At 35.8% G+C, this 15,143-nt stretch overlaps 1 protein-coding gene across 1 annotated transcript in view; it reads left to right on the top strand.

Moving 5' to 3' along the window:
• Positions 1–15,143, top strand: part of LOC117341889 — a 47,085-nt gene that overhangs the window by 16,071 nt on the left and 15,871 nt on the right. The window contains exons 4-6 of the mRNA XM_033903750.1: positions 1,380–2,885; positions 5,280–6,893; positions 13,250–14,863. Coding sequence (XP_033759641.1) covers positions 1,380–2,885; positions 5,280–6,893; positions 13,250–14,863 — 4,734 coding nt within the window. The remainder of the gene's footprint in view (positions 1–1,379; positions 2,886–5,279; positions 6,894–13,249; positions 14,864–15,143) is intronic.

Raw genomic sequence — 15,143 nt, 5'->3', positions numbered from 1 at the left:
AATCAGGAAAGGGATATGTGTCTGACAAGTTTGCTTATGTTCATTGCATTTGGGATAACCAAAGGTGGTGGTAGGGGTTGGCGCTGGGGGTGGGGGTTGTTTTACCGGATACAGTAAATAAACCGTATACGTTTTACACTGATTTGTAACTTGAGAGGAAAAATGTTGCGATCAGTCGAACCCTGGACCTCTGAACTCTAGACAGACGCTCTTAACATTTCAGCTACCCGATTATCGGCGGTTAGCCGTGTCCAGTTCTGCTACGCTCCATTATCCTTCAACACAATTTTTGACCCTCAAGACACAAACGGGAACATATACCATATCTGTAGGTCTTCAGTTCCAAATGTAGCAATCGTGGAAAATATAACTACCAGGCCGCGACTCGAGCTCAGGGCCTCCAAACTCTATACAGACTCTGTAACCATCAGAGCTACACCTGTGCATCGGCGTTCAGCTAATCCAATTCCAGTTTTGGTAAAGATGTGCTCATCATCTTTCTTCACTTACGGTGTTTAGGTGTAGAGAGTATACAAACTTGGTATGATAGTGTTCTGATCTGTGAGTAATGATGGCAGTTAGCTGATATCCGTAATGAATTAATCTGTATTCAGATCAGCTTAGTCTCCCACCTTATAGTTAATACGACAGTATTTTATCAGAACAATGTGTCCGGGTGGGATGCCCTGCTTGGTGTTTCGTCAGTATGCTTCAATGAGGTAGAACTATTTAGTCTGCATCACTCCGTATTTTCGTCCCAAATATTATATTAAATATCAGAACATATGATCAAAATAGTGCATGCGTCTACTTTCACATATTCCCGGATACAGTTTATAAATTTATACAAAATTGAAGAACGCGGAGATGGCAATACATAGATATTTCATGTGAAAACCCTATTCGGCTTTATTTTGTATCATTATCATTCAGCCGATACTTAACCCTGCCAAAACGCATTGACTATAGAGAATTATTGTACCGTGAAAGCGTTTCGTTTCGTAAGCACTCGTCCTACATTCTGTATGTTAGGTGTACCAGTAAATCTATATTTAGACCAGTTTTGTAATCCGGTACCACTATCGCTTTGTAATGTTTACTATATTTACATATGTCAATTTAAAATTTCCATGTTAGCACTTAAAGTAAACTTCATTTAATAACTTCAGTAAACTTAAGGTTAAACTGAAAGTTGGGGTACCAACATACGTGTACAGGACAGATGTACTGTCATTCACACAGGTAAATGTTATTAGTCACTAAGACTTATACAACCACACAAACGCGCTACATTTTGACCCGGCGAGGTTGTTCATTGTTAAATAGTTTAAAAGGATTTCACAGACTCGCTTAAGTTATACCGGTAACATGGGACACAGGAATGAGCGGACAGGTATCGGCCTGACGATTTTATTTATATTTACTTCATTCTGTATCAGCAATGTTCTCGGAACTATTGTTTCATCAGAGAGTGGTACTATGGAAGGCGTGGTTGTTCCGTCCCAAAATGGAAACGTACACCAGTTTAGAAAGATTCCTTACGCTAAACCACCTGTCGGCCCACTTCGCTTCAGTAAACCGGTAAAACGACCGCCATGGAATGACACACTCGATGCTAGAAACTACGGACCTGGCTGTATTCAGTCAGGTGAGCTAACCTTTCCTATATCAGAAGATTGTCTGTTTTTGAATGTTTATGTTCCAAATGAAGTATCAGCAACAGCAAACAAATCAGTCATGGTTTGGATTCATGGCGGTGGTTACTCAACCGGAACAGCCCGATCATATGACGGATCAACATTGGCACTTCACGGTGACGTCATTGTCGTGACTGTGAACTACAGACTTGGTATATTTGGATTCTTCAGTACAGGTGATTCAAACGCGAGAGGCAACTACGGACTCTGGGATCAAATCGAGGCCCTGAAATGGATAAAATCTAATATCATCTACTTCGGTGGAAATCCAGATTCAGTTACATTGTTTGGTGAATCGGCTGGTGCTTTCAGCGTTTCACATCTCGCCATGATTCCAGCGAACAAAGGACTATTTCATCGAGTCATTATGCAAAGTGGTTCTCTTAGTTCCTTTGGATCTGTAACGAAAGATCCCTCGAAATCAGCAATAGGTTTGGGAAAATACCTAAATTGCAACAATGTTGAGAACTCGGAATCTCTTGTCGCCTGCCTGCGTGGATTGTACGCATCCTTATTGCACCAATCAGCAGAAACGGTATATGTTTACTCCTCGATAGGGAAAAATTTTGGGTTGACTTTGCCGTTCGCACCAGTCATTGACGGAGAATTGATACCAAGTGACCCTATATCCCTTTTACAAAATGAGTCCTCAGAACAATTTAAATTCTATCAATCACTTGACGTCATTTCCGGTTGTAATTCAGCTGAGGGATCTTTATTTGTGGTATTTATTTCCGCTTTTCCGACTGTGTCGTTACCCGCCGTTGATATGACCGAAGGAATACCAACATCGGTTCTCAAATTATTCGTTAAACCCCTGATCGAGTATTACTACAACAACGACACAAGGATTCTACAAAACATCAATGACAAATACACAACGTCGGATATCGCTAAACAGGGCCGACTATTCGTGAACCTTTTTGGTGATACTCACTTTTATACACCTATGTTTGAATCTTTGCTAGCTCACGACAAAGGTGGAAATTCAAAAGCAAATACTTTTCAATATTACTTCTCGAAGTCGTCCCAAGTAGACATTCTGATGGGACAGCCACCTAAATGGTTTGAAGGTGCGGGTCATGCCGCTGAAATCGTATACGTCTTCAGTAACAAATATTTACAAGGTGACGACGCAGACCTGTCGACTAAAATGATGTCATATTGGATTAATTTCGCAAACAATGGGTACGTATAAAACAATGCGAGACTTGAGCTACTCTATTTAAGATTTAACTAGAAAATGTCTGTGTGACATAAATGCCCCCGCAGCCAATTGACACCCCGAAACATAACATCATAAGTGTACTGGAAATCGACCATTGTATAAAGTTTGATAAAAATCTTGGAAAGAGTGTACTTGTTGTAGTTGTTAAAACTGAAACAGCTGATGATTTTCTAGATTAAGCGACAATTGTTTTGACCTTGGAATCCTGAAACACAACAATATAGAAATATAATAGCGGCGGCAAATATATACATCAATGTTATAAAGGATATATTTTCAATTTGACAGTTATAAACTTTTCTGACGGCGAGCATGCAATTATTAATAAATCTAGGAAAGACATATTAACCGAAAATATGGCGAAGTCATTATACTTTTCTAGTTACATAAGTGTCATTATTTTGTTGTTCAGTAATCCGAATGTGAGAGATAAGGAAACATCAGCTTTTCCTAATGTCCATGAGAATTCTAAATATACATCGACTTGCTTTTTCATCATCATCATTTTTACATGGACATCATATGTGTTTACTCATTTATAAATATGCATATCCGATACCATTTCCCAGTGACTCCGAATTTTCCGAATAGCGATGATTAGCGGGGCGAAATACGATAAATAGCGGCGCGATGTATGGGTCGCTAAACAGCGACCTTAAAATTTCGTTATTTCGCGTTACATTTTTACGTTATTTCTTTCTGTCGCTGCGAAAAGAGGATGAATAGCGGGGCGAAATAACGAAATGACGAAATGACACATATCAGCCACCATACTAAAGGGTCATATTTAACTCCACTTTGGTGCAATCTTATAGAAGTAACTTGATCAAGTGGAAGCATGTATCATAGATTACCATTGACCCGGCTTGCGACTTTCACTTTCTTCATTCCTTAGTTAGTTCTGGTTAGATAACCCAAAACATGCTAAAATGCACGAATTGCATGAAGTCGTCAAAATGGAATTAATGTGTAAATTACATCGCGTCACCAACAAATACGATGTACAAGAAGTGATTTTGTCTTCCGGAAATATATATTAGTTCTCCTGCTCATCCAAAATAGAAAGAAAGCCTATCAAAAGCCACAATTTTGTTAAAATGTATCAAAGTAGCAAGTCATAGACTTGTAAAATATCAGTGGACATGCCAACAACTCCGTCTTATGGCTTAATATATCCACCTTAATAAATATCATTTAGTGCAAACCCCGTATGTAAATACCCCGTATGTAAATACCCCGTATGTAAATACATCGAATGTAAATACCCGTATGTAAATACTCCGTATGTTAATACCTCTTTAAAACTTTATTATTCCCCTGCCAATTAATATTGTTGATACCATTATATAGACTAAGATGTGAAAACAAATATTGACCGAGAAGATAATAAATGTTATATCAACCCCCAATAACGTCAGAAATTTAAGCCGATATCATTACATACTGTAATACAGAATTATTAAATCTGTTATCGACAAAAACACAGAATGTAGGTATATCTAATATCAAAGCCAACATAATGCTAACGAAAACACCAATTCAATGATTTTTTTTCATGCTATATTTCTATTTCTAATGGACACAAATTTCTTATTCTGATAACAGCTGGCAAAGTATATCTTTAACATTAATTAGTGATGGTGATTTTAACTGATGGACAAAATTGGCATAACAGATTCATAGTGTCACCATTAGACAAAACTTTTATTTGTTTCTTCCAATCATAGAGTGTACCATAGGAATGTTAACTCTGATTTTCAGGAATCGGGGGTATTTTGAAAAGCATTTACAGCTTATTGAGAACAATTGGAATATTCAAAGAAGTTTCAGTTACCTTTTATATATAAACATATCAAAATAGTTTGTCAATTTTTTGTAATGAGAGAGTGTATGCATAATGTATTTATCTATTGTAATTAGTTCTCGCAACAACACTGTATCACACGATATTATAGCAATATCGGGCAGGATAATGAACAATGATATGTAAATATATATTATGATGTTACGTAGATTTTTAAAGAATATAATTTGATAAGCTAAATGGCATATGATTAAGATTCTGTTTGAAAGGTAAGTGTAAAATTTCTTGCATGATTTGGAGTTTTAAATCTATTCTGTCGATAGAAACTTTTGCATATAGTCTATTCAAATATGTTAAACAATGATATATATATAGTCCTATATCAAGCGTGAAATTAACAATAGCTTATACACAATGATCATTTCATGTCAAACAATAGAATATATACATGTTAAGTATTATGCAAATAACTGTAAAAGAAACATTTTCCCTAGAAAAAACTCACGCCAGATTGTTGGCATTAACCATTGAATGTATTGTACATTTTCAGTAACCCTAACACAGGACTTCCGGTTCCATACTGGCCAGAATTCGACGAGACTTTTAGACAATATATCAACCTAGATACCAACATCACCACGGGATCTGAATTACTGGGAGAGCGGATGCGATTCTGGACTGAAGAAATACCGCGCATTAATTCAGAAAGGGAGATAACTATAAGCACATTATTGGGACAAGTCAAAGGAATACAGCACCAGGTAAAAGGACAAAATATCAGTCAATTCCGAAGAATTCCGTTCGCAGAACCGCCGATTGGTCCCCTGAGGTTCGCAAAACCTAAGCCTATAACGGAATGGAACGGCATCCTTGATGCTACACGGTTTGGACCCTCTTGCATTCAAACAAGGTATCCGAGATCTGAGTACAGTTATCCAAACAAAAATATTTCAGAAGATTGTCTATTTTTGAACATCTATGCTCCAAATGATGTGACATTGGAAGCAAATAAATCAGTGATGGTTTGGATTCACGGAGGAGGGTTCACGTCTGGAGCTGGGATGACCTATGACGGGACGCCATTGGCACTTCAAGGTGACGTCATTGTCGTGACGTTAAATTACAGACTCGGCATTCTGGGATTTTTAAGCACAGGAGATTCAAACGCGAGGGGCAACTATGGATTATGGGATCAAATTGAGGCCCTGAAATGGATAAAATCTAATATCAGATACTTCGGTGGGAATCCAGACTCAATAACGTTATTTGGTGAATCGGCTGGCGCTGAAAGTATTTCACATCTTGCCATCATTCCACAAAATAGAGGACTTTTTCATCGAGTAATTATGCAAAGTGGTTCATTAGGCAGATTTGAATCAATGGATAATAAAGGTCAAATCGCGAAAGCTCGTGCTTTTGGGGATCATCTTAATTGTAGCGAAAACCAAAACACACCATTACTAGTGTCTTGTTTACGTACAGTCAACGCAACTGTTTTACAAACGGGATCCGATCTTATATATTCGTATTCCTCATTGGATGCCATGTTTGTTTCTGGTTTATATCCTGCCATTGATGATGACCTTATTCCAAGTGATCCCATGAAGTTACTGAAAAATCAGTCATCCGAACAGTTCGCATTCTTTCAATCTCTTGATGTCATTTCCGGTTCCACTTCCGCCGAAGGATCCTTATTTCTATCAGTTCTTCAAATGTTTCCAAGTCTGTCTTTACCCAGTGTGGATTTCTACGAAGGAATTCCAAACTGGGTTTTGCAACTATTTGCTCGTCAGCTGACGGAGTTATACTACGGCAATGATACAAGAGTGATCCAGGCTATATCTGACATGTACACATCACCAGATATTGAAGAACAAAGCCGGCTCTTCATTGATCTGATGAGTGATGCTATTTTTCATACACCTATTTTGGAATCCCTTTTACTTCATGATGAAGGATATACAAATAGTAACACTTTTCAGTACTACTTTTCCAATCAACCAGAATTTGATCCCGTTATTGGTGTTGTGCCGGATTGGTTCGTCGGAGCGGGTCATGCTGCTGAGCTCGAGTTACTTTTTGTTAATACGGAATATCTTAAAGCCAAAGATAGACTCCTGTCAGCGAAAATGATGTCGTATTGGACAAATTTTGCTAAAAACGGGTAAGTAAATACTTAATCGACATTAGATTTATGTTTCAAATTTGAATTAGTTCAGTCGATACTACTGATGACGTGGTTACTTTTGAAATGACGTTTAAAATAATTTTGAATAGAATGTCTAGAATTAAACAGAATAAACAAGTTATTGGAGTAAGTTAATACATAGCAGGATTTGGTTTATTATGAACGGATGCACAAAGGTCAGCAATTAGAATGTGGCTGTCGTAATAAAAAACAATCATGAAGTCATTAATCTATTATATATTATGTCAAATAAAACACAGATATACCCGGACGTCTAAAGACCTTATCCCGATGGGAATTGACATCTAATAAGTGTTAGCTCGAATAAAAATAATAATAGATTTTTTTTTTTTAAATAAAAAAAAATGGTCGTTTCCTGGAAGACTTGTACATATCGTTTACCGATCATAACACAATTTAATAAGTTTTTGACTATAAAATGAACTTTTCGAACTCTCGCGATTTTGTTATCAAAGACTATTTCTTTGTGACATATCTTCCCAAATGATATACAAAGCATAAATATGATAAAAAATACCTTAAATACCATATTTGAAACAATACATATGTATTATGTTGCTATGGAATTCTTTTCAAGTCAATCTTGTTGAGGAGAATGTAAAATAGATGTAGGTTTCATCTCAAAGGCAACGTGAGTTTAAAACCAACATGATATCAAGCTGGAATTCTGAACTAAAAGTGGTTAAGGTGTCGCGAGTTCGAATTCCACATGAGGCATTTGCTTGGTACTGACCGAAGGTCGGTGGTTTTTCTCCGGGTACTTCGACTTTCCTCCAGCTCCAAAACCAGGCATTTCCTTACACGACCATGGCTGTTAATAGGACGTTTAACAAAATAATCAAAACTAAATTGTTTAAATAAATCTCACCCTATTATAGAAAGTTGTATGGTGTTTTTTACAGAGAGATATTGCTAATTCGTATGGCACAGGGACATGATACAAGAACTTACGTCTTGGTAGATAGTAAGTTAAATTTATATAAACTGCAGTTGTTGATATAGTACTAGCCAAGTTAAAGTGGAGTATTCATTGGTATTCCGGAATTCCTGGTCCGGTGTAAATCTGTATTTTTGTTGTTTTTTTTTGCTGAAAACGTAGCTAACTACATATTCCTTGGAATTTTCGGAATAGAAGATAAAGGAAAAAGAACGTGTTGGATTGTCATTCGCACATCTCCTAGTTTCTGTTTTTGTTTTGTTTTTGTTTTTATTTGTTTTGTTTTTATTTGTTTTGCTTGTTTTTGTTTTGTTTTTGAGAATGATAAGTTTTTATCGGGGAGGTATATTGGGGAGAATACATGTCTACTATATGACATTTTGATGGTAGATATCGACTCTGCTTCTTGGAATTATATCAGAAAAATTTTGAGATTTTTTTTGAGGGGGGGGGGGGGGGGGGGATTTCTCCATTTTTTGAAATAAAAAGATCTTGTTGTCAAGGTGACCCAACAATAGCTCCCTATATATGGCTTGTCTACCTAGCTTGATGGAGCAGGTTGACAGGTAATAGTTAGATTGGAAATAATTAAGAGGTGTTCAGATGCAATCAAATAATGAACATACTTAGTTAACACTGCATTCAACAATACACGGGTGATTTTTTATTTACCATACAGTAGAGTACTGATAACGCATGCTGTTTTTATACATTTTCAGGGCCTAAAGTTGCAATCAACTGCCTCGTACGTGGTTTATTTTCAATGTAAAAGACTTATTCAACGCTAAAATATCTGACATATATCAATGGGTTTTTTGTTCTGTTACACAGACGTAATGTAATGATCACACACTTACAACTAATTAATCTAAACGTGTCTGTTGATCAAAGTTCGTTATATTTACTAGACCGATCATCGCGAGCTGTCAATGGAGTTTGCCGAAAATAATCTTACTTTATGTACATGGCAAATGACATCGCAGCGCAAAAATATATTTTCATCATGAATGACGGCGCGAAAATATTCGCTCCGCGAACAGTTTAGAGGCTGACTAAGCGAAAATTTCAACGCGCGAAGATATCCACTTTTACAGTATACATTCTTGTGCTGAAGTCTTAGCAATTCGATTAATGAAAAATAGTAATATAAATAGGAATTAAAACAGACAATTTTGAAATTCTTACATCCCATTATGCTGACAATACATTTCTTGCATTAGACGGTTCAGAAAAATCACTTCGCTAGACTCCAAAAGATTTTTTTGAAAACACCTCTGGCTTAAAAATGAATGTAGTTTAAACTGAAATAATTTGGATTGGAAGTATGAAATATAGTAATGACACCATGATCCGAGAATTCAATCTTAATTTGGGGAAAAGTAAATGTACATTGCTTGGTATTGAATTCGATGTGAACCTAGAAAACAGCCCTAAACTGAACTTTGATAATAAAATAGTAAAATGAAAAAGTTTAATCAAAACATGGAAAAAAGAAAACTAACTCCTATTGGCAAAATCCACATCATCAAGTCGATAATGATATCCCAATTTAACCACTTATTTATATCTCTTCCCATTCCAAGTGAAAAGGTAATAAAGGAAATAAACTCATTATTATTCGAATTTTTATGGGATAGTAAAACTGACAAAGTTGAAAGAAGCATTGTTGTTCAAGACCATTGTAAAGGAGGTTTGAAAATGATAAATGTTTATGCATTTATAAACTCTTTTAAATTGAGGTGAGTCAGAAGACTGTATAAAACTGAAGGGAAATGGAAATATATCTTAAAAGATAATGTTGATGTTTTGATGTGGATCTTCTATTAAATATTGGTGGGGAATATATATCTCACTGTAGTAAATTATGTACTAATACTGTTTGGAAGGACGTTTTCAAGCCTGGTATGAATTGATTAAGGAAATAAAAGAACCCCAACAAAATTCATTTTTGACTAAGTGCATTTAGCATAATAAGGACATAACTGTTGCTGGTAAACCCGTGTTCTATAAATCATGGTATACATCAGGAATTAATACATACAATTGCAGACCTTCTAAAGATTTCAAAGGACATAACTTTCTATTCATTTGAAGAACTTTCAAAAAGATATCAATTACATACTAATTTTCTTCAGGTCCAAGGATTAATATCTGCAGTGGGGAAATGCATGACAGATCCTCTATCCCAAAATATCCCACCAGTTACTCGCCCTTTGCTACCTCCTTATTTACAGTGTTTTCCCTGAAGTATCAGTGATTCAAAACTCTTTTATAATATTTTCAATAAAACAGACACTGTTGCTACTGGCAAATCAAAATGGAATGAACAGCTCTTATTCGATGAAGGAGAATTGAGTAAAATATGCAATATTCCAGGTTAAGTAACAAAAATACTAAACTTCAATGGCTTCAATATCGCATATCTCATTATATTCCTACCACCAATTCTAATTTGTTTAAATATGGTATAGTAAATAGCCCTATGTGCACTTTCTGTAACTCTGAAAGAAAAACAATAATTCACTTGATGTGGGAATGCCAGGAAGTGCAAAATCTATTACAAAATTTTGAATCACCGGTATATGCACTCTATATCCCTTTTTCATTAAATAAAGTCTTTTCTTTTTGGACTCGAAAATATGTTATGTTTTAGTGTGAGAGTGGATATACTAGTATGTATGCATGGGTGTATTGGTGTAAATGAAACAATAAATGAATATTAATATTGATACAATGAGAATGCAATTGTTAAAATATGAACCTTAATGTAATACTGTTGCTGTGTGTTATGTGTATGTGATTATACATGTATATGTATTATACACCATAATTTCAAAATAAAAATTAATTATAAAAAAAAAAAGTTATCTGGATTTAATCAGGCGTGCTATGAAATACAAATAATCCATAAGCTAGTTATTTACTCCTGGACAGATGTAGGGAGCAGTTTCGCAAGTTTAACATGGCTCACCTCATGATTTGTGTTTGTCTCTAGTCAATAATGTATATTTACTAAGTGGTATGTTTACATTTGTTCTTATAAAATGTGTGATTTTTTTTAATACTTTATAAACGAGGCAACCGTGTTGTAAATCATTGCGTTATCTGTATAATTTACACGTCAATTCACTAACTTCCTGACACTCGATGGTCGGTGTTGATACAGGACATCGCAATAAAGTGGATGTTACTCCTATGTTTATTGAACTTAAATAACAGTTGAGAACGACAGCCGTCTCAGATTATAAACGGTTTGTGTTGTCCTTGATGTCACGCTGAAGATAAAACCAACAAGAAAATTCAGCAAAGCTGCTGGAGAGACTCATTAAAAAAACTGCAACAACATGTAAATCATGTAGTTGTTTTATGTGTCACGAATGACTAATCTCATGAGATAGTTACCATTCACAATTCAAAATTTTAGTGTCCTACGTATACTCTGACTTCTTTAAAGGCACATACTCCCGAACAACCTAAACTTCTACTGGCATATGTAAATACCCCGTATGTAAATACTCCGAATGTAAATAGCTTTTCAAACTGGTATTATCGCCTTACCACTCAGTATTGTTCATAACATCATATAGAGTAAGATGTGAAAACAAATATTGACCGAGAAGATAATAAATGTTATATTACTGTAAATCACTTATATTGCGCGAGTACTTAATTTCGCGAACTCGCCTCATTCGACTTATTCGCGAATATATAATTTCGCGAATTCTGATCTCAAAATGACTTTAAATTCGCGAATGACGTCGGCGATATTTCCATGTGGAGAGTGAAGTGAGTTGTTTTCAATGTTAATAAAGCTTCCACGCCCGTTCATATGTAGTGTTTTGTGATATGAAATTACATTCTGATATAAGTATCTATTTGATCATTCTATTATTACTTTAACGGCGATGTCTGTTCACCAACTAAAGATTACGGTAGATTCATTCGCGAATACATAATTTCGCGAATTCTGATCTCAAAATGACTTTAACTTCGCGAATGACGTCGGCGATATTTCCATGTGGAGAGTGAAGTGAGTTGTTTTCAATGTAAATAAAGCTTCCACGCTCGTTCATGTGTAGTGTTTTGTGATATTAGAGTACATTCTGATATAAGTATATAATTTATCATTCTAATATTACTTTAACGACAATATCTGCTCACCAACTAAAGATTACGGTAGATTCAAAATGGACGCCACTTATTCTTGTCATTTTTATACATAAATATTCGCGAGGAATTTAATTCGTGTTTGACTCTCTTCGCGAATTAACGCGAAAATGAATCCCACGCGAAATATAAGTGATTTACAGTAACCCTCAATAACATCAGGAATGTATGACGATATTATAAAATACTGTAATACAGAATGATTAAATCTAATATCGACAAAAACACAGAATGTAGGTATATCTAATACGAAGGCCAACATAATGCTAACGAAAACACAAATGGAGGTTTGTATTTTTTTTTCATTAATGCTATATGGTACATGTAGCATCCAATTTTTAAAGGGCAAATATTTCTTATCCTGATAACAGCTGGCAAAGTATATCTATTTAATACACATTAATGAGCGCGGTGAACTTAACTGAGGGACAGAGTCGGCATAACAGACGCACAGTGTCACTATTAGACGAAATGAAATTTGTTTCTTCCAATCATATATTTTACAAGAGAAATGCTTACCCTGATTTTCAGGAATCGGGGTTATTTTGAAAAGTATTTACAGCCGATTAAGAATGATTGGGTTATTCAAAGAAAATGTAGGTTTCAGTTACTTAGGCTTTTTATCTATAAACATATTTATAATAGTTGTCATTTTTGTTTTGTAATGAGAGAGTGTATGCACAATGTATTTATCTATTGTAATCAGTTCTCGCAATAACACTGTAATACAAGATATACAGCACAATAAGGCAGGATAAACGAAGATTTGCAAAAATGTGTTATGATATTACTCTATTTTTTAAATAATGTAATTTGATAAGCTATATGGAATAGGATTTAGATTCTGTATGAAATGTTCGTGTATACTTCCTTGCATGGTTTGGAGTTTTCAACTTATTCCTTCGATTTCAAAGATGTTAAACAATGAAACATTCAACAATATCTATGGTATCTAATTTCGTAGTACTATACATATGTAGCAAGCATGAAATCAACAATTTCCATGGTATTTAGTTTCGTAGTCCTACAGCAAGCATGAAATCAACAATATTTTATACACAATGAATATGTCAAACAATATAATATACATGTACAGTATTATGCAGATAACGTTAAAAGAAATGTTTTCTCTGCAACAATGAAAAAAAAAGCAAAACAAAGCGCCAGATTGATGGCATTAACCATCGAATGTATCTTACATTTTCAGAAACCCTAACACAGGACGTTCGGTTCCATACTGGCCAGAATTCGACGAGACTTTCAGACAATATATCAATCTAGATACCAACATCACCACGGGATCTGAATTACTGGGAGAGCGGATGCGATTCTGGACTGAAGAAATACCGCGCATTATTTCAGAAAGGGAGATAACTATAAGCACATTATTGGGACAAGTCAAAGGAATACAGCACCAGGTAAAAGGACAAAATATCAGTCAATTCCGAAGAATTCCGTTCGCAGAACCGCCGATTGGTCCCCTGAGGTTCGCAAAACCTAAGCCTATAACGAAATGGAACGGCATCCTTGATGCTACACGGTTTGGACCCTCTTGCATGCAAACAAGGTTTCCTGGATCTGACAACAATTATCCAAACAAAAATATTTCAGAAGATTGCCTATTTTTGAACATCTATGTTCCAAATGATGCGACCTTGGAAGCAAATAAATCAGTGATGGTTTGGATCCACGGAGGAGGGTTTACGTCTGGAGCTGGGATGACCTATGACGGAACGCCATTGGCTCTTCAAGGTGACGTCATTGTCGTGACGTTGAACTACAGACTCGGCATTCTGGGTTTTTTAAGCACAGGAGATTCAAATGCGAGGGGCAACTATGGATTATGGGATCAAATTGAGGCCCTGAAATGGATAAAATCTAATATCAGATACTTTGGCGGGAATCCAGATTCAATAACGTTATTTGGTGAATCGGCTGGGGCTTTAAGTGTTTCGATTCACGCCATAATTCCACAAAACAGGGGACTTTTTCATCGAGTGATTATCCAAAGTGGGTCATTGGGCAGACTTGGATCATTGGGAAATGATCAATTAACGAAAGCTCATACTTTGGGGGACCAGTTTAATTGCAGCCAAAGTCAAAATACCTCATCATTGATTTCGTGTTTACGTGGAATCGACGCAACTGCTTTAGAAATGAAATCTAATATTATATATTCGCTTTCTTCAGCGGATGATATTTTTCGAATTTCTCTATCGCCTGTGGTTGACGGGGACCTAATACCCGGCGACCCCGGGCAGTTACTGAGAAATCAGTCATCTGAACAGTTTGCATTCTTCCAATCTCTTGACGTCATTTCCGGTTGCACGTCTGCTGAAGGAACCGTATTTCTCCTAACGGTTCAATTATTTCCAATTCTGTCTCTACCTCCTGTGAATTTGTACCAAGGAATTCCAAACTGGGTTATGCAACTATTCGCCAATGGTCTGACTGAGGTATTCTACGACAATGATAACAGAGTGTTAGAAGCTATAATTAAACAATACTCATCGTTAGATATTGAAGAACAAAGCCGGCTTGTCGTGAATCTCCTGAGTGATGCTTTTTATTATATACCAATGTTGGAGACCCTTCAACTTCATGATAAAGGAGGAAATACAAATTCAAATACATTTCAATACTACTTTTCTAATCAACCAGAAATTGATCCATTCCTTGGTCCTTTGCCAAAATGGTTCGAAGGAGCTGGCCATTTTGCGGAAATAAAGTACCTTTTTGATAACTGGGGATATCTTAAAGGCGAAGATAGACTCCTATCAGCGAAAATGACGTCATATTGGAGTAATTTTGCAAATCATGGGTAGGTTCAAAATAAATCATTTTGATTAAGAAGGCAATAATTAAGAAGCTTGAAACATATTTATTTGATTATTAGAACTCATTAATAATAAATGTGCATACATGCAGTTAAGTCGCCATTCAACTCGTGGTATACCCGTTTCAGATGACTCATATTAAGAAAGTAGGCAACAATAAGTTTGGCTAACCATAGGTGATTTTTTTTATTAAGCACTTAACTGCTGTATTTCGATAAGCATAGCAATAACCCTCAATAACGTCAGGGATGTATTACGAAATTA

This window comes from Pecten maximus, chromosome 14 (genome assembly GCF_902652985.1).
Source record: "Pecten maximus chromosome 14, xPecMax1.1, whole genome shotgun sequence".
Lineage (NCBI taxonomy): Eukaryota > Metazoa > Mollusca > Bivalvia > Pectinida > Pectinidae > Pecten > Pecten maximus.
This window is presented reverse-complemented; position numbering and strand designations above follow the sequence as displayed.